General features: G+C 43.3%; 1 protein-coding gene across 2 annotated transcripts in view; it reads left to right on the forward strand.

The window, feature by feature from the left end:
- TEAD1 (TEA domain transcription factor 1) overlaps nt 1-21,186 on the forward strand; it is a gene marked incomplete at its 5' end in the record, with an annotated part of 101,784 nt that overhangs the window by 70,624 nt on the left and 9,974 nt on the right. For both annotated transcript variants that reach the window (XM_082316895.1, XM_082316894.1), the window contains 5 exons: nt 943-1,077; nt 1,269-1,315; nt 2,236-2,297; nt 4,309-4,433; nt 16,868-17,041. In XM_082316895.1, the coding sequence (XP_082173021.1) occupies nt 943-1,077; nt 1,269-1,315; nt 2,236-2,297; nt 4,309-4,433; nt 16,868-17,041 (543 nt within the window). The remainder of the gene's footprint in view (nt 1-942; nt 1,078-1,268; nt 1,316-2,235; nt 2,298-4,308; nt 4,434-16,867; nt 17,042-21,186) is intronic.

Below are 21,186 nucleotides of genomic sequence, written 5' to 3' on the forward strand. Positions count from 1 at the left end.
AAAATCCTTGCTTAATACTGCTTGTGTTCCTTCATTCTAAGTCACGTGCCTAAATATTAGCACTTATTAATACAGTACTTCTGGATGAGGAACCCCACTTTACCAGAGAGTAACAGTCTGTTGTTTACTTATTTTACCTGATCTAAGATATCCACTTAGATAACTCTGTTGCATTGAGAGGCTTTCCTTTTCTGTTCTGTGATCATATGTGATTGGCAGTGACTAGGACTCCAAGCGCTGCTCTAATACACGTAATCGATAACAACCCATCTTTTCCTAAACTTGTTCCTGTATGCTTGAAAACAGCAGAAATTTTATGGCTGATTGATTGTTTTCTTTGGGAACACTGTAAATCAGTACAATACCACAATTGGAAGTTTAAAATGTTATTTACATTTTTGTTACCTAACTTTTAAAATACTTGTCATAAAGCAGAATCCAAAACGTTTCTAAACCTGTAAGCATGAAGAAAAATCTGTCATTGTTTGCGAGCCAGTCGCAATTCTGTGTTCTCATTTTACAATGTAATACAAAAGGCAAACTTCTCTTAGATCTAAATGATAGAGCTCAAATCTCAGTGCTCCCTGTCCTGCAGGCAGAGCCTTAGCAGCAGACCCTGTTTTAGTTCAGCCTGATTTAAAATCAGCAGAATTTGCCCAGATAAACAAATGGGCAGTAGTTTGCTCTCCCAGAGCTTCCTGCGTGTTGGCAGAGCAGACTGTGAGAATTCAGGTCTACCATGCATGTCTGAGAGGAGGTTTTGCCTTGAGGTAGTTTGAGTGTTAGCCTCCGTGCTGTATTTTTTTTTTCCTGCATGGTTTGCTATTTTTGCATTTTCTGTGTGGCTTTTTAAGTTTTTAGTTATGTGCTTGTAGCTGCAGTTATTTAACATCATTTGTTGTGCCAAATGTTTTAAGACTCCATGTAATTGTCATATTAAAGGATCAGACAGCAAAGGACAAAGCACTCCAGCACATGGCAGCAATGTCATCAGCTCAGATAGTCTCAGCTACTGCTATTCACAACAAGCTGGGCCTGCCAGGAATTCCCCGTCCTACATTTCCTGGGGCACCTGGGGTAAGTTGTTAGCCGAGTCCCAAAAAAATCCCTGTATTCTCTAACAATGTTCAGTAGAAAACTAAGGCTGAATGAATGGATTAATGCTTTCACTTGTGTTTGCAAAAGGAATCATGTGTGTTCAGAAATATCCAAAATCTTTCAACAAAGAAAACAATTGTGGGTCTGTTTGTTTGTTTTTCCTCTTTCAGTTTTGGCCAGGCATGATTCAAACGGGGCAGCCTGGATCCTCGCAAGAGTAAGTCTGAAAATTAAAATATGCTTCTATATGCAGTGTGGGGCTGGCTTGTGCACTTCGCTGCCTGAGGATATCAATGAGGCAAGAATTTGCAAATTTTTCTAAAAAGGATAAAAAGATAGTTGTAGGAAAAGGAAGAGCCTTTACAGTGATGTGAACTCACATTCAAAAAGTTATAAGGGATCCCAGAACTCAAAGCTGAAGCTGAATACCTAATGGGCACACTCCTTTTTCTCTCATTGCATGGCAAGATGCAATGATAATGCCAGGGAAGCAGCTGGTAAGGTTTTGCCTGTGAATAAGTTTCCGGCACAAATACTTCCATCCTCTTTTGAATATATGAGCAATACTAGAGGCAAGGGGGATGTATTTTCCTGCAGGGCAGGAGGTGACCGCATGAGGCCCATTAGTGGTCAGTGGGGTTACTGCCCTTCGACACCATGGTAGCGACAGCACCATATGGAGAAGGAAGCCTTTGCCCCTCTGTCAGGTGTTATATTTTCAGCCCTGTGGTGGTCTCTGGTGCAATGTTTCCAAGCCTTATTTTTCAGCTTCTCCCCACCTTATTCTCTTGAGATCCATGGGAGTCTTTGTGTCCCTATAGTCCAGTGTCCTCTGGATTTATTTGGAGTCAAACAATCACTATCCATGTCTGCCGCAACACTTGCAACAGGGGGGTCAGGTTTCCTGCTGGGTGACTGAGTGCAGATGAGCTCCTCACTTTAAGATGCTGGGTGTAATTCTCATCCCCCCCTCTCTCTATTACCTCTTCACTGTCTGTCTGTTAAATATGCTATGCAAGCAAGAGGTATGTTTGTGGGTAAAGGTCATTAACTATGTATTTTCTTATACTATGTGTCTCTAATGGAATTTACTGTGGATGGCATGATGTATGATTTTTGTGTAATTCTCTATTCCAGTGTAAAGCCATTCGTTCAGCAGGCCTATCCTATACAGCCATCAGTCACAGCTCCCATTTCAGGTAATTCTTCCATTTATAATCTCCTTTAAAAACACTTGAATTGTGTACTGAATGTGATGTATTAATTCCTGAGATGAACAGAGCCACTACTCCATATATGATGTTCCCTGTAGCCAAACCAAACGCCAGTCCCGATCCTATTACTTGATTATATTTGAGGGAAGATCATTGGCTTTGGGGTTTTTTGTTTTGTTTTGGTTGGTTTTTTTTTTATTTTGGGTAGGAAGCACTAATACATATGCAAGGAGTTGTGATATGTGATCTCCAGTCAGCATTCCATATTGTAGGAAAATGCTTTATAAAAAATGAGTAATAGGATGCATGTTTCTTTTTTAATAGCTAAATCTTGCTTCCATCTGTAATAAGACTATGCCTTAATTTATTTTAAAAGGAGGCTAAAAACTCTTCCAAAACCATATACGTTTAGCCTTAAGTATAAAACTTCTCTGTGTATCTGGTTGTTGATAACTCTTTCCCTGCTGAAGGTCCTGCTCTGCCTGGTACCGCTTTGATAAGTACCTAAAGTTTATTCTGACTTCCATTGCTCAAATTGATCAAGCCCGTCCATGGCTACTTCCCTACTCCTGTTCCCAAGTTGGTTTCATGGCTCATTTCAAGAAAGATCATTATTTCTTTGCAGATGATAACTATCTTTACGTCTCCCTTGCCAAATGACACCATGCTTCTGATTCTGTTTAAACTGCAGTTTTCTGACTCTTACCCAGTTTTTTCATGATTTTCTAACTTGCTGCTATTTAATGCTTAGAACTAAGGCTATCTTTCTGCATCCCTGATTATTTCCTTTTCTTGATATTCCTAATTTACAACATTATTTTCTAAGGCAGACATTTTGAATCGTCTTCTTTTATTCTTCCATATTTTCTCTCAGAATAGGATTATTAGTATTTCTAAATCAGTCAAAACTCATGCATGAGTTTTTGCTTCATTAGAATTCCTGTTCATGTCTAACCAGTCACATTTGTTATTCTTTATTTCATACAAGCCTCACACCTTCATTGCCTAAATTTGAGGGTTGGAGTCAGGTACCATACTCCCATTATGGGATGTGCACACACGCAACCCATGACCTCTCCCTGGTTCTTAATCTAGTTCAGGATTGTCTTTGTTTTCTAACGTTTGGTGCCTCTCCCCTGCCTTCCTTGTGCCTGTGTCTCTCCCAAGATCAGTTTTGCCTTCGAGCTGCTGCCTTTCCCTTCTTCCTTTACTGTTTTGTTTCCTTCTCATCTAATTTTCCACGATGTGGAGCAAGAGATAGCATTTATTCTTTCTCTTGAGGTGAATTACAGATGGTGGTTAACATCCCTTCTCTCTCTAGATCATGTCATTCCCTCTTTATTATCAATTTAAAACCTTATTTTTCTTTTTAGGGTATGATTCAGCTCTCTACAGTAATTATTTATTATTATCTGTAATATAATGCTGCCTAAAAGCTCCAAAAGAAGTCAAAGACCCGATGTGCAAATACATAGTAAGAGACAGTTCCTGCCTTGTAAACCTTATACTCTAAATAGGAGAGGGGAATTGAGAGCGGCAGAAGAAACAGGCAAAAAGAGAGGTGATTTACTTGTAACATGTGGCACATTAGGAGCCAGAAATGGAGGCCAGTCGTCTTGACTCCCAAGGCAGTAATATCTCCTGTGAGTCTTGCTGCCAGTTTCCGAGGAAGGGTCAGCTGTAAGTCTACATGAAGTCTCTATAAATCTCTATAATCTAGTATATAATTTAAACAAAAATTCTACAGTGAGTTACAGCCCTAAGGAAACAAAGAAGTAGATCTTTTATTTGCACCATTATTAGCTTGCTGGGTTGGGACCTCTTTTTCTACATATTTTACCGTGTTTTCCCAATTTTAACTCATTCTGAATCCATTATTTGCTAAATTAATATAAACATCCACAGGCTACATGCATAATTCCCGATTATATTGAATTCAGAAAATATAAACTGAAGAATTATCAACGCCTTCATGAAAATGGTTCCTTTATTTTAGGATTTGAGCCTACGTCAGCTCCAGCTCCCTCAGTCCCTGCGTGGCAGGGCCGATCGATTGGTACGACCAAGCTCAGGCTGGTGGAGTTTTCAGCTTTCCTTGAACAGCAGAGGGATCCCGAATCAGTAAGTGTTGCCCTCGTGTTTGCTAATCTTCAGCTTTTCTCTGTTGCTTCCCACCCTCTGAGGATGCTTTCCAGGGTTAAGCTTGATGGAATACACCTGGTGTTTCTGCATTCGCTACTGCTCAGTGTAATATTCCTTTCACTGTAGTACTGTATTTCCCTTTCTTGCCCTCTTTTTTCCCATTTGCAGAAATGAGAGGCTTCTTTGAAAGCAGGTGTGGTTTGCTGTGGCGCCTGTCTCACTGTTGACCCAGTTTAGCAGTTATGCCAAATTGCATTGTGTTTTTTGTAATAGTTCAGTACTTTAAGTTAAAGCCTAATCTATTTCCTAACAGAAACAAAATTAAGGACTTGCATAGAAACTATGCTTATTATTTTAAATATCTGACATTTGGGATAGCCTCTGAGTATCAGGATTGTCCCTTTTGCTTCCAGCCTCCCAAGCATGTGCCATTTAACTGTATCACTTTTTTTTTTTTTTTTAATTGAGGTTACCTATCTAAATGTCCAGTCATTCAGTCTTCCTTGCTCTTTAATTGTGTCTTAGGGTCCAGTCCAAGGTTTGGATTTTTTTTTTTATTTTTTTTAGGAAGGTTTTGGTTTTGTTTTGATTTTTAGTCTGCATACTATACATGCAAGGGTAGTTTATGAAGTTGGCTGTAATGTTTCATTTACTCCAGTTAGCCTTGAACCATGATATTAATCATCATATATTTACCATGAACATTTGTTAGGAGCCTAGCACTGTTTCTACTGCATTGCAAATAAATCAAAAGAGCTTCTTTCAGCTCTAACCTGAGAATTTTTACTGAGATAATTTCTGAAAAGCAAATACTTTCCTGAATGGGTGATACAGACAGGCCATTCTTGTTCAGATTCCTGATAAAATACAGTAGCTTGGAGCAGAGAGAAGCTATCACTTGCTATTTATAATTCAGCACTGGAAACCATAGCATTTATGGGCTCTGGCCAGGGGTGTTATCCAGGGAGTGTTTACCCTGCATAATGGGAGATTGGAGACATAGCCCAGAAACCTTACAACAGCGGAATGCTCGTGGTGGAGAAACATCCCAGTGAAAATATACCATATCTCAGCTATTCATATACTAAATATGTGGCAGTGTGTTGGTTTGCTAAATACCACGTTTTGCCTGGTTGAATTAACTTTGAGGGAGGAAGTACTTGGTAGCAGGTACAGTTATCTCAGCACTTACCTGACTGTTAGATACGGAATGGTTTCCCTGGGATCCCTCTGCCTTCCTGTGGCCCTGATTCCCACGCTCTCCCAGCAATTCTGGCTCTGGTGGGCTAAAGTTTCATCTTAGTGTCCTTCAGACTAATCTGCAGCTGGAATGCCTTCTCCATCCCCAGCCCCGAGTACATCCAGACGGTGTTTTGTATTTCCGATGCAGAAACACAACATCCAGGTTTTCTCATCAGGCAGCCTTATTGATACACAGCTTTCGGAGTCCTTGGCTTGCTGACCCCATGTAACATGTCCTGCTGATTTATGGGCTCTGCCATATCCAGATTGCTGCACGCCAGGATGTTATGCGTGTGCCTCGAGGTTATCAGGAAAACAGGATGTGGCCATGTAATGCTCAGCATTACTGTGCTGTATGTGAATGAAATGGCATTTCAGTGTATTTTGATTTACTGTTTTGCCAGTGTACCACCTAATAATCCTTTTTCCATAGGTTTTTATAATGCAAAACTATTTGCAAAACCCATGGTCTTATATGCTGTAGAGCCTCTGTATATCTGTGTGGCTTTACGTAAGAGAGTGAATGAGAGTTCAGCAACAAACAAACTTTTATGTCTTTCCCTCTAAGAAAAACTCCCCTCAAACGAACTGTGGTCTTAACAGGTAACATATGGTTGTCCGTCACACCGCTGGTGTCTGCGACATGAAACCAGCTGAGTGACGTGAGTATATTTGCAACGTGACTGACAGACCAAAATTGAGGAGAAGGTGCTGCTTTGGCAGGGGAAGGAGCCGTGGGTCCTGCTCCACTGTGGTGGTGCGGCTCAGAGCCGGTTGTGCTCATGCACAGTGTGTGGGCCGGCAGCTTGGGAACGCGTTGGGGCTCTCGTTTTTCAGGCAGGTGCAGGCTCTGGGGAATGCAACACATCCACTTGCATTGCAGAGAAAGAGCGGAGGCCTGAATAGAAACATGGTTACCCAGGACGGCCCCGTAAATACTGTAAAGCCTTTTTTGGAGTAAACTAATATTATTTGAAATTCCTGAGGGTGCAAGCGAGGCCCACTGGAGCTTGTCCCAGCTTGCGAGCATACTGCTGAGAAACCTATATTTTAAATGAAGAGCATTTATGCAGGAGGTTTACTAGAGAAGAAAGAGCATCAAACTACCCAGACTTGTTTCTAAAAAAAGTTACTCGCATGCTGTAACATTGCAAAAATGAGACATGAAGAAAAGTCAATTCCCAGTCATGCATTAATCCCAATTTAGATCATTCTTTACACCCATGCTGCGAGTGCAGTGGGGCAGTGCTGTGCGAGGGCTACATGGGGACAGGCTGGACCAGCTGGGCGGGCACCGTGGGGAGCTGAGGGATGAGCCCCTGTGGGCAGTGTGTCACCACCGCTGCCTGGCAAGGGGGGGAGTAAGGAGAAGGGGAAGCATTGTTTAGATTAAATTAAGTAAATTTGATTATTTGGATCTTAAACAAGGGCATAGAAAAAAAACCCAAGGCAGTGTGACCAGTTCCCAGGGCAAGTGCAGAAGGGCACTTGCTGGAGAGGCACTGGGCAGAGGCGGTAGCGCACGCCTGTCTGCAGGGACAGCTCGGAGGGGCCCTTCCTCCTGCCAGCCTTCCCCATCCCCAGTGCACAGACTTTTCCAGCAAGCACCAAAAGTCCTCTTTGGAGATGAGAGCCAACACCCAGCCTCGTTTAGTGCTGTTGAAGAAAATATGAATTCTGCCTGTGGTTTTGTACATCTTCCTTCATGTTGGTGCAACATTTTATTGCAGATATGGTTTGAGCAGCATAGAAAGGATGGGCTTTTATTACTTTTTAAATAACAAAATCAGCAAGCAAGGCAAGATGTGTGTTTTCTGCAATGTACATATGAAGTCGTGTAGGCATGTGCTGTGGTTGCAGCATCTCCTGTACGCCTTTGTGCCTTTGCTGACCTCAGAAACGAATATATGTATACACTGCTACATGAGAGCCGTGTAAGAATTCTCACCTATTTTCTGAAAAATTATAGGTATATGTTCATTACACTTCTGACTTTTTACATAAAATGACATAAAGTATTATTTTGATCAAATGGGTTTCCAAAATTTTATTAAAAAAAAAAAAGATGACTATTCCTCCATCCTAACCCAAACCCAGGCCAGAAAGCGTCATAGTAGTGGGGGGCAAATAGACCAATTCCACCTTAAAATGTAACCTGGAAGTTTATTGAAAAAGGCTTATTTGACATGGCACCTGGGGCCAGGACTCGGTGATCCTGGGAGGCCCCTTGCAGTCTATATTCCTGTACAGCAATTAGAAATTTAAGTTTGTCTGCCCATGGTGACTCCCAGCGACTTCAATGGGGCTGTGCATGGACACAAAGGTCCACCCACAGGGAATTCATTGTAGGAGTGGGGCCTTAAACATTTCTGGGGTTCTTCCAATGGCAATTGGTGTTTAAAAGTACAAAAGCCCCTCAATGTCAGGCAGTTATGTTAATTTAGAGTGGGCATTCTGGTGGGTCGGAAATGTGCTCCATAGAGTCCTGTCACTTATGGAGGGCTGTTGACTTTTTTCCCTTGCCTAGGCACAAAATTGTTCCATTTACAAAAGAAAAAATTATAGAAAGGAAACAATAAGCAACCCTCACTGTAACTCTGCATGGCAGAAGATAGTCTGGGAGACATAAGATGGCACAGTTGCAAAATCTTGGAATACCAACTCTGCAGTTAAGGATGGGTAAAATTACTTCTCCTTTTACATGAAAATCAATTCCGTTTACAAATGTCAAGCTGTATTTTCCTTTTGTAGCATTTTATGCTCAAGTATAATTCCTAAATGTTGCATAGAAGCTGCCCTCATAGGTCCAAGCATCAGCGTTTTAGTTACTTTTAATTATTGCCTACCCTATGTAACTATATTCTCAACAGATTAACAAGTTTATGTACCCATCTGTTGCTTTCAAGACAGGTTTTCCTTAATGGGGGCTTTCCATTTTTGCTGTAGTGGTTCTGTGAAAGTTCAGGACAAATGCTTAAGCCAAGTAATCCCATGTTCCCTAACAGACATAAACTGAGTAGGCAAGCAGATTAGAAGGGATCTAAGCAATTGACTGTTACACAAGTAGCTATAAAATTCAAAGACTATAACACTGAAATGATAATAATTCCAATTATTTTATTTTTACATATATATATATATATATGTGTATTCAAGCTTGCTTTCCAATCAGGAAAAAAATCCTACCACCACCCAACAATAAAAGCCTTTTCTTCTCTTCCTCTTCGAGGTTTCTCACTCTTGCTGCCACATTCATTTTTGACTGCGAGCACTTCAGACAGCTTTACGTCTAAAATATCTATATAGGGCTATAAAGAACAGGGCTGATGGGCATTTTCAGTATTAATCCACCTATCCAAACTGTCAGATTGTGTTAGGTCCAAATTTCAAAATGTATTTTAAAAAGTGGTGAAGAAATAAAATATTCTTTATGTTTTAATTCAGGTTTTATTGTTGTTGTAAAAGGGCTTTGTGAGCCCAGGGAGAATTATGCCTGAGAACCAGAAAGTGAAAGCAATTGCTCAAGGGCCATAAAAACAGCCTGCCATCATAAGCCAAATGCAGTAAAATTCACCAAAGTTAATCAAACCACCTAAGTGATGAAAAATAAATGAGATCTTTTCAAAAGAAGCCCTCCATCTTTGAACAATATCCATTGTTACAAGCATTGTTTATTCTGTCCGTATTCCCTGTAAACAGTATAAAAAGCAGTTCAGTATTTCAGTCGTAAGGAAGTCCTTGGTTTGGTATCTTTGGATTTGAAAGGATGAAGAAGCAAACCCACATTTGGATGAGCATCTTGGAGTGTCAGACTCAGGATTTGAGGTCATTTTAATCTGAATTCAGACAAAGTTTAACTGAATGCAAGGGTCATTTATTTTGCAGTGCAGGAGAGCTACGTGCTGGCCCTGGGAAGCAAATGTCATACTCTGTAAAATGTTCATATTCAGGTGTCCGTAGTTAGAAGTGCCAAGAAACCACTTTAAGGGGGGCCAGTATTGACACAGTCTCCAATCTTGAAACCATGGCATCGCAGCACACCTCCTGGCTGGTGATGTTCCCAGGACCACCTGGAGATGTGGTGGGCAGCCTGGGCCAGCTCCCCCAGCCCAGTTGTAGGGTCAGGACATGGGCTCTTCAAGGGAGTGTCCTGGGGTGAAAACACAATGGAAGTGGGTACAGAGACCAAGCACAATTTATTCCTTGAAGTCGGCCCACGTTAAGCACTGTGGACGGGTGGAAAGACCGCCAGGGCCTGACTGTGCTCGCTCGCCACTGCCTCCACGCACACTCTCTTTTCTCAAAACCCACCACCGCTGCCGGAAATTTCCCAGCAAAATTAAAAGTGCTGCTTTTGCATAACTGAAGAGGAGCACCGGTGCCAGCAGCAACGGTAGCTCCCTCTGCCAGGCCTGGCACCGCAGCTGGTGCCCCAGCCCTGCCTGTGTCCCAGGCCGCCCTCGCACAAAGCCCAGGTGCTGAAAATAGCCAGGGTAGGGGTAGCTGCCTGACATTACACAGGGCACCGGCTCTGACCAGGGGAATGTGAAATTGGGGAGGAGGGAAGGAGCGAGTGAGTGAGGTTGTGAGGTAGCTGGAGCACAGCCCAGGCGCACAGCCCCTGCGATGAGCCCAGGAGAGCCGTAAAATCCGTGGGGTCATCACAGTGGGGGGCCCTCTGCCTCCCACAGCCTTGCACAGCGCTGTGCGGTTCCCGCAGGGAGGAGGAGTGGGAGGACGCGTGGGTTGGGCTGGCATTAGCAGTGCGGTGGGCTATGGCTGTGCATCTCCCCCTCGCTGCCTGCCCTGCCTGTGAGCTGAACCCCAAGCATCCGCCCTCGCCCTCGTCCCAAGGGGCTTCGTGCCTGGCTGTGCCTCTGCCCAGCGTTTTCCCATCTCGTTCCGCTGCAGCTTCCCCCACCAGTACACCCACCCCAAAATTGCATAGCTGGGCTGCAAAGTCAAGCTCTCAGAAGTTGGGAAATGTCCTCGTGTGTCTGCTCTACAGTGCGGCAGTTAATTAGATGCTCACATGTTTATTTGTTCCTGCTTCATTCAGTGTAGATGTAGATGGCCCTTCTTTGATAAGCAACTATTCAGTTGTTTGTTTTCTTCTTTTGTTGAAATGCGTGGCCCCATGCCCTGCTCGCTGTGCACTGTCTAACCTCTCCTCCAAACGGAATTAATAATTCCTCCCATTTGCATTTCACAGATGTATTAGTGCAGTCATTTTTTAGATGAAGGAGCATTATTACTCACATTTGACAAACCAAGAAGTTCAGGTGCAAAAGAATGAATGGGGCACTGATTTTGAGGGTCCACTTTGATTTGTCATGAGCCTGATTTTGCAGAATACTTAACATTATCGAGAGCTTCCTATATTCAGGCATAATTTTCCCATCTGAGCACTCAGCACTTCTGGAATTGGGACCGCAGGGTCTCAAATCAGACAGGCCAGAACTGAAGGATGCATCTTCACTGTTGCAGGAAAGCTGATGAAAACATCGTGTGAGCACCTTGCCCAACCAGCAAGTCCCAGTTTCACACTGGGACTCCTATGGCAGTAGCTGGGAAGTGCGGGGCAGCATTAATGTGTCAGGGCTGGGAACTGCCCTTGCTCGTCACCTACCTCCCCATTTCTGCAACCATGAAGTAGTCAAAGATCTCCTTTTACTTCACATTCCTGATTCAATCCCTGAGCAGATCCAGGCAGGAGTCTGAAGGGGTGGAGGGCCTTGAAAGACTAGGTTGAACATGCAGTTGTATCGTAGCATACAAGCACAGAAAGTTCGATTAACATTTCACATGAAAATGTTAAAAACAGGAGTTGGTACAGACTCCAGTTATAGCATTAAAATGTTATAAATATAACTCCCAGTCTGCTTCAGTGGAGGGCAACAGCAACAGGAATGAAATATTCAGTTACTAGTGTTTTGGTAGAAATAAGAAAACTTGTTGGCAGACCAAGTGATTTTCTTACATCAGCAGGAAATTAAAGAGTGTCAGATTTACAAGATACAGCGAGACAGCAGAGCTGAGGCTGGGTAGGGTACAGGTTAGAGCCGTACACAGACAGCTGATATACTAGTGATTGGTTTTTAATCAGTCCACCCCACCTGGCTCCTTTTTCCTCCAAAAGCACAGTTGCTGCACAGGCAGCAGTATATTTTTAAAAGATGGGTTGGACCGGTCTGTGGAGGTACAGAAGGAACCACTGCACAGTGCCAGGCACTTGAGCAGTGCTGTTTTCTCTTGTTTCAGTGAAAGCTCAGGCTGTCCCACCTGCCTTCCACTCACCTGTCCCTCTGAGCTGCGGCAGTAGTCCTTGTGACCTGCAGTACAGAATACATTCGGTCCAAAGAGAGCTGAGAGGCTGTCCCTAAGACCTGCAGCAGAGCCTTTTTAATGTAATTCTCCTTTGGGTGGTGGAGTTTCTTTGGGCACACAAGACTACGATCCATTCAAGTTGCCAGCCTCTCCCCATGGTAGTTTCTCACAGGGATTTGTTGCTGCAAGTAATGATACAGGTGGCCTCACCCTCATGGTTGTTATGCTTGAAATTTGCAGGAACCTACAGCTCTCATGAAGCAGCCCAGCTAGCAAGGTGCTGTTATTGGGCCACGTAGGGCAGACAAGGCAGCAGGGTGCTGCCACCTCCATGTCCTGCTCAACCGTCCCATGGGTGTGCGAGGTCCAGCAAGCCACCAGCTCGCTGTCCCGCTGCAGGGCCAGGGGTGTTTGCAGAGGAGCTTATACTGTCCGCACTGGTGTGGGTTGACTCCCAGGCGTGCGAGTGCGAAGCCAGGGCGTGAAATCACGGCTGTGCCCCTGGGTGCAGTGGGAGGCTGCAGCGCCCTTGCAGTCAGGATGCTATGCCCATGAGCAAGGTCATCCCTGCAGAAGCAGCTGCCGAGGGCCCTCTCTCGGGCCACCTGCCTTCCACCTTGCTCCGCATCTGTGTCACTCAGCCTCAACAGGGCCCAGGGAGCTGCTCGCCCCCCACATGCTGCTCGTTATGGTTGTGTAGGGCTGCGCAGCCCTGACAGACAGGAGCAACAAGGGAGCGGGTAGCCCAGCAGCTCTGCATGCCCAGTTCACCTGCACCAAGAGCGTGACAAGGGTGGCTTCACTGCTATCTGCCTCTTGGCCGCCACCGTTTAATAAAAAACTTGGTCCTCTACAGGCTTGTCGAGGCTTGGTGGTAGCTCCACAGGTGTGGGGAAGCACAGGGATGCGGCAGAGAGAGCTGTAGCAATTTACAAACCTGTGTTTCATGGACCAGAAAGGCTGTTGCCTTAGAATATAAGTGCAAAATTGGTGAGGAGCTATTGCAAATATGTATGCTGGCAGATAAAACAAATGTAGGTGATTTGTCTTTGTTCTGCACCAGCTTAAATGCTTGCATCCCCTGCCATTGGCAATTTGTCTTGGTTCTTTTAAATTCCTAAGTGGATTATAATTTTTCTCGTGGTATTATTTGACAACAGTCATATTTCATGGCTTTACTGCATTCTTTGGATAGTTAGAATTTTTTTAAGCAAAGGAGCTCAGTAAGAGGCAGCCATCTCCAGGGCATGTCGTGTAATGCGGATGCTGAAGACATAGCTGAAAATGTTCTTTGTATTTTTATGTAGTTTTTATCCTCAGAAAATACAGGATTTGGCCTATGATGGTTTACAGCATCTAAAGCACATTATTACCCCAATGCTGGATGCAAATACCTTAAATGCTGTAGCATGAGTAAATTCCTCAGTATCTAATGTACTTCAATGACTCTGGAATACTCAGTCTAAAAGAACAGTGAATTCTCAATATAATGAGGATATTTTTAAGCTTTTCAGACACTAATGGGCTCAAAAATACAGGCATAAAACTTAGCTTCTTTGCATTTATCTATGCATAAATTCCTGTCATGGAGTATGTTTGTGTAAAAATGATAGGGATCATTTCGGTATCCATTTACCCTGCTCCTAGTATTATATTCTCGTTTGTTAGTTCATAGAAATATGCCATATCTAATTAGGGTAGTAATGATTGTACTTAGCATAGGAATTGCAGCAACATAAGGAGAAAATAATCACACATTGCAATATCAAAATAAACATTTCTGTCCTAAGAATGTTGTCAGGTGATGTCATACCATCTGTCCTACTGTACCCGCTCGGAAATTTTGCTGCAGCAGCATCTGGCACTTTGGCGAGCTTGGCAGACAACTGTGGTAGCTTTACAGCTGCCTTTAACTTTGCTTTTATATTTAAACAGTATTAAGACTTCATGGTCTATGTTCCTATAAATGTGTTTGCTTTTACTAAAGTTTGGATACTGAGCAATTTGTATATTTTCCTGGTTTGCAGAATAAGGTACAGTGTGTGAATTGTCCTGGGAATTTGCAGTTGCCAAACTGTAAAATACAGCTCTCCCCTCCTGCTTCACTCCACAGCCACCTTGAGGCCTGGGAGAGAGACCCCCCCTTTTGGGGAAGACCCTTTCCTGGGCACAGGAGAACCTGAGCCCTCAGTTCTGTTCCTATAAAAATGTGGTTATTTGTACAACCTGGAACAACTCCAGCAGAGAGAACTGAGAGGAAACAATCACAAAATAAATAATAGCCTGATCACTAGTGGTGGGGACAGTTTTTTCAAGCCCTTACTCTGAAAGAGGGAGAGCAGAGAGATGCTTTGGGGCATCTCACATCCCCAGGGGGAGCACAACTGCTGGGCACTCCTAGGCAGGCTGTGGGGGTGCTGGGGGAAGGGAAACGTTTTGGTTTAATTTTGCTAGAAAAGGCTGAAGTGCTTACCTCTACTGGGGAATTCTCATCATTCTACTTGAAAAATGGAGATGTTTGCCTGATCGCAGATAGGCTTCCATCGATAGCCACATTCGGTGACCCAGCCTGTGCCCCGTCCTCCTGCACTCCACCCCTGGTAGCTTAGGAAAGCAACGGGAGCAGGTTTCTGGACTCCCTTTCTTGCGTTTCTGGCAGTTCCCGGGTATATGGGGTGCTGATACATTTTACTGAGATCTAATTTTTTCAGTAGGCAGCAAGATACAGCAAGAAATATTGAACATGACTTCTAGTTATTTACTAGTACCACAAGCTAAATATGTGACAACAGTGTCAAAAATCCGAAAGTTGGAGCCATGGTGCTTTCTCATATTATTTTGCATTTTTTGTTTTGTTTGTTTTGTCATGTTAAAACATCTCCTTAGTCCACTTTTGTCACTACTGTATAAAGTAAGGTGCTAAATCTGACCACGGATACTGTTACGGTAGTCACTCATGGTTGCCAACCAGTACGATGATTTCCTGTATCGTGTGTAAATGATCAGCGTGCAAGCTAGACCCGCGCTGGGGGAGGGCTAGTTGGCACACGTTCATGGGCACACTCACTCCTGCATGCGTGCATTCAGCTCCCCATCGCCCATTTCTTTCTCTGCCATGCCTGTTTTCCTCTTCAAGGTAGAAACAGCTTCTCTGGATCAGCTCTGCCCCTTTTGGGCTCCCCATGCACTAAGTAAAGGCCGGGCAAGTTTTCTACTTGTGCACAGAAGAAGCTGGGATGGCATTCTTTTGAAAGAGGGCTGCAAGGAAAATCTGTGGAACCGGTGCTCTCAGACTTAGACTTGCTTCTGCAAACACCTTAATAAAGTGTTAGGCTTTCCTTTTTCTTTCCACAAAATTAAAAAAGAAATACAACGCTGTAAAAAGCATGGAACGTATCTCAGTTTTGGCTCCATACACAGATGAGTGTTCTCTGATTCTAAATTCACGTTTCACTGTGCTAGATGATTTTTAAATAGATTTCAATTTAATTTCCTAAGTGCAGAAATCTAGCCAGTCCATTTCCTTTTCCCCAGAGTTTTGGACATCTGCTAGGGAAGACTCTGCTTACACCAAAGGAAGGCTCTGAGTGGATGTCCAATTAATTTAGATTTGTCATTTCAGTTTGTTCATTCGGCAGGTATATTGTAAACCAAATAGCTTAAATGAGGTCTGCTTTGGGGTTTTAAATATTTTATTTGTGCTTAGCTTTTGGGAATTGCCCCTTATATACAGCATCTGTTCAATATAACAGGGTTTTCTAGTGTTCATTGACTGCATATCAGCATTCCTTTAACTGAGTTAGCAAAATATTTTGTGATCTGCATGGTTAGAAACCCCAGTGTTTAATCCTGCCACTCTCAAGCTCCTTCAGTCTGCTCACACAACACTGTGAGGCTGCTTAACTAGCGGAGGGTCTTCGGGCTTCGTCCTTCCGCTTTCATTTCAGGCACTGGAAGGTGTTCTCATCTTGGAGAAATGGCAGCCCCTAAAAGACCATATTGGACTCAGTAGGGGGCTGCTGTGGACTTCACTGGGCCAAGGATTTCCCCCAGGCAGGAAAGGGGTTGCTGAGGTGATTCCCATTATTATAATGAGGTGCGATGGGATGAAGTTAAGAATAGGAAATTGAAGCTGAATGTGTTTTGGCAGAGAGAAATGGTCATCTATAGAGCTAGCTCCCGAGGGAAGTGGTAAAAGTTTGGCTCTTTAATATTACATGGGTCAAAATACTGGAGGACATGCAATGAGGACCACTTCTATAGTAACAGCAACACAGAGTAACTGGCCTTCTTGTTATTGTCATTCTGGAGTTAGAAGAAAATCCCTTCCATCTCTTTTAGTTAAGGGGCATTAGCATATGCTATAGATAGAGGTTTGGGTTTTTTTAATAGACAAACAGGAGGTGTATACGTGTGGGCTCTGCAGCACTAGCAGAAATTCAAGCTCTGAGGACATGGGACATTAAAAGGCATGGTTTAAAGAGGCAGAAATAGGCTTTCCTCATGAGCATATTCATCTTATTATGCTCTGCGAAGGGCTCTTTATCACCATGCTGCCGCTGGGTCTTTCAGTGTAAATTACTCCCTTGAAGATGACCATGTTTTGTGGTTTGCAGTAGGGACACAGGTTTTTTGATGTTGACCCTTGTTCACAAGGGGCTATGACACAATCACTAAGTTGTTCATGGAAATCATACCGCAGAAAATCATAGTCCCAGGAGTAATGTGAGAGTCATTTAATCCATCAAAGCATGCTACCCTCCGCAGGAGCACATGCAGACCCATGCCTTAATAAACCTCTGTTCTTTTTGTACAGCACTGATTTTCCTGTTTCTTTCTTGCAGTACAATAAACACCTCTTCGTACACATTGGACACGCTAACCATTCTTACAGTGACCCGTTGCTTGAATCGGTGGACATTCGTCAGATTTATGACAAATTTCCTGAAAAGAAGGGCGGTCTAAAGGAACTGTTTGGGAAGGGGCCCCAAAACGCTTTCTTCCTCGTAAAATTCTGGGTGAGTAAGACATGAACGACGTGGAGAACCTCTCTTGTCAATAAGGCCTGTGTTTAGTATTTAGCATTCTTCAGGGTGCTTGTGGAAATTTCTTCTGTCATCATTTAAAAGTGCAAAGCTGTATATCCTTCAGGTAGGGCGCTGGCCCACAGCCACTCCTGTTGACAGCTCCACAAGAAGTCTGTGCTGCAGACGACATGCAAAGGCAGATGCATGCCTCAACTGTGCTTGACACAGCTGCTGGGCAGGAGCAAACAGGTAACGAGAGCCCTCGTTTGTAAATGGGGAACTGCCATCTAGTGGTCCAAAAAAACCCGGGGACGCGCAGAGATGGAGACTGCTTTTTAGTGTTTCAAATGTTGAAGTCTTGCCAAATGCAAACAGTACAAGTATCAGTCCTGCAATCAGTCCACACTTATGCAGATAGGACCAAGCAGGATTTGAACCAAGTGTGCAGCAGGACGACGGTGAGCCTGGGAGGTTTCCAGGATTTTTCTTAAATATTTTTTGGTTGCCAGAGCACATCTGCCTTTCCCTTCCTTTTTTATTAGTCAACCATGGGACTCTGCTCCAAAAGCTATATCTGTTCATATCAGTTGTGAGCAAGAGTGAAAAAAGAATTAGAATGGAAGGCTGAGATATTGTATATTGATCTAGTGTTTATCCATGTGACCTGAAATACTCTCCACCATGCACATGCCCCAGACTTCATATCTTGCCAAGAGTTTCTTTGGCACCAGATTTGGAACTGGAAACTGGGAATGAGGGAGACTCTCTTTTCTCAAATCTGGGTGTAGAATGGATAAACCACTGAGCAAGAGCTGTGGTGGACTGCAGAAGAAATCTGTTGAGAAATTCATGGGGCTTAAAACTGGGCATGGGAGCTGTAGGCCAAGCATTTGAGGGCTGGCTGAGCAAAGAGGCCAGGAAAAGGAGGCAGCAGAGAACCAGGAGCTGAAACACAGCAGGCACCAGGAGCCTGGGAAAAGGCAGGTGAGAATGTAGGGTCAAAAAGAGGGAGGCAGTGGGAAGAGGGAGCATTTGGGATAAGGAGCCTGCGGGGAAACATAGGGATGAAGGCATACAGCAGAAACAGGTATGTGAGAGGTGGGAACAGGACAAGCGTAAGGGCAGAAGAAATCTGGCTGCAGAGCAATAGAGCATGGAGGTTAAGGGTCTGTGACCACTAAATACATTTCCTTGCAAAACTTGGGCTTGAACTGGGGACTGTCATCTCACCCATCCACTTTGCATAATATACTTGTGAAACCCGCTAGCAGAATGAATGTCACCTCACTTGCCTGTTCTCAGTTCAGAGAATGAGAAGCCTCAGACTTTAGATTAGACGTGGAAGCAGCAGAGATTTGTGATACGGTCATTGATGTATTGTATGTTCTGCTTTTTCTCAATGTGGAAACTGATTTTCAGGCAACGCTCAAAGATGTATCTAAAGCCAGTAGAGATCTTCTTTGGATCATTAAGGTCTGTGTTGTACTCATGACTTTGAAAATTCAAGTGCCAGCTTTCTCTGCTTGATCTCCTACAAGCAGTGCACACCTTTAACACCGTTGCCTCAGTTCCCTATCTGTAATATGGGGGTGATACCATCCCTTCACCTCAGGTGGTCACTGAGAAATCAAACTCATGGCTGTTTATAAAGAATTGAGATAATGCCATTAACAATTCTGTGTTCAGCACAAGTCTGGAGTAGGTGCAGGAAATAGGGACTGGGCCACATTGAATAATGAAGACAAAGAAATATCGTATAGATGCTGAGAGGGCAAGTGTGCAGTCGTGTAGCTAAAGACTGTATCATGATGCAGTTCAGCAATCAGGATGTGCAGGCAACTTCAATCCAACATTTCCTAACCTCACTGTGCCTTCCAACATAATGGTCTTTTAATACAATTTAGTGTTGTATTAACTTAGAGATTGAGAAACATACAGTGCTAACATCTTTCTGAGTTATACATTAAAAATGTGGTGAGAATGCCTTCTTGAGCCATGACCTTAAAATAGGCCAGGGGATTTTCTCTCCCGTGGGGTGAGTGAGGCAGAGAGAAGGTGCCAGGGGCAGTGTTTGGGTGTAGTGAGAGTCACGATGAATGCCCTTCTAGGAATAAACTTCACACCAGTGCCCCCATCTAGAAATATGTACAGGAAAAACAGAAGATGGCTGTGTAATTAGTCATGAGAATTAGATCTTAAACTGTTCGTTCACTGTCCTTAATTTCTTTCACCCCAATAGGACATTTCTTCAGAAAAAAAGGACGCTGTTCCCATTTTTATGGGGAATGTTGAGAAACTGTTCTAAATAGTCATATATTACCAGTGTAAAGCTGGCAAAGGTTGCTGACAATCTTTTTGATCCTATTAGTAACTTCAAGTTTATTAATATGAAAATAGATTAATGTTTGTGTTCTTGTCCTTTTCTTTTAAATTAAGTATCCACTTCTGAATCAGTATCCACTCTCTCCTTACCATCCGCTACCTCCTCCTGCTCTGAAAGTTCAGCTTCTCCCAGGTTCTGTTCATGTTGCATGGTTATTGCTTACTCACAATACTCGCTCTCACCCTTTATTTAACCTTTTTCCTCTTCCCAGCCTTTCTGTTGTCTTCTCCCTTCATTATCGTTTAACCATTGATAGTTTGCTCAGTGCTGTAAGCTAGTGCATCCTAGCATCAGTGTCCAGTGACAGTCCATGTTTTGGTGGAATTTGATGGTAACATGAGTAAAAGAGGAACATGAATTTGTGTTAGGCAAATAAGCACAGGTGAGAAAGCAGTGTAAGGAGAATCAACAAAAGAAATCCAGGGACAATGAGTGAAACAAGTTTAGGGAAACCAAAGAAGAAAGCAGGCGGGTGTCATGGCATGTGGAAGCTTGAAAGCAAAGGTGAGGATTTGATGCCAGAAGGGATGGTAAGCCTGTAAATGGATTTAAAGAGAAGTCAGCATGTCGCTGGAGGCAGCACAGAGGGTATTTTGTTTAGACATTAAATCTAGTGTGGAAAGGAAGGATGGGAAACAGGAAGACCAGAGATGAGCCGTCGCATTGAGGATGACTAAGGCAGAAAGCAGCTTGGCTCTAGTAGCTGGAAGGCATACTCCTCTTGCTCTTTCCCATTTAGTTCTGCTTGAGGCTTCTCAGCAGAATGGTTTTCCCTGTGATAAAGGTAATAAGGTTTGATTACAAAAAAGTGGGAGGGAAAGGTCTGAGATCTTGCAAGAAGACATTTGGCAATTGTGGAGTTGACTTTGCAAAGCATGACAGGTATGGAGTACAAAGCAAATTGTTGCTTTGCTTTGCAGAGGTGTATTGGTTCATACAGATTGTATCTCCTGTGAAATACAGCCTGGTGCTGGGAATGGATGAGCTTCTGGCCTTGGTCCTAGTAACACATCTGAACGTGACAGTTTTGGGCCTCTTCCTACCTAACAGTGCAGGAGGTATAAAAGGAAGAGACTTCTCCTTTTACGGTGTAAAAGCAACCGACCTTACAGCCCTGCAAAGCAATGTCCTGGTCCTTGTCTGGCACCTTGAATGCAGTGACTCTTCTGTTTATCCCAGGTAGTCACTGGGAACCAGAGAGTTCAGGGAAGTCACCCCAGAGACAGGCTTTTACAGTAATAGGTAGAAGGAGCTTTACTTGGTATGTTGTGCACTCAATACAATGAGTAAATAAGGAACAATGTACTAACGATATGGCACAGGAAATTTGTGTGACAATGATATGAAACCAGAGATTACAGGGATATAAAATGAAAACAAAAATAAATATTCTTAAATAAATGTAAAACTTATTTCCTAGAACGCTGATGAGGAATTCAGACAAGGCTGCAGAATATCTGCAGATGAAACCTTTCCCTGGGTGCAGGTTGAGTGCACAATCCTGCTCCTGTTACCTTAGTCACTAGCAAAATAAACCCAATCTATGTAAAACAACCAGATGTGATTTATGCCATCTAATCTTAATCTAGTAAGGTCAACATACCAGTTGGTTAGTTTGTACTTAAACTGTTTTTGTGACTTGAGAAAAGCCCTGGAGTTTTCTGGTCTTTGAAGTTCTGATTAGCCTATCTAAAAGCTAAGTCAACACGTTGCCTCTATTTGTTTCTTTTATTGGTTGAAGTTCTGCTCATAT

This window comes from Platalea leucorodia, assembly GCF_965183815.1.
Source record: "Platalea leucorodia genome assembly, chromosome: 7".
In the NCBI taxonomy this organism is placed as follows: domain Eukaryota; kingdom Metazoa; phylum Chordata; class Aves; order Pelecaniformes; family Threskiornithidae; genus Platalea; species Platalea leucorodia.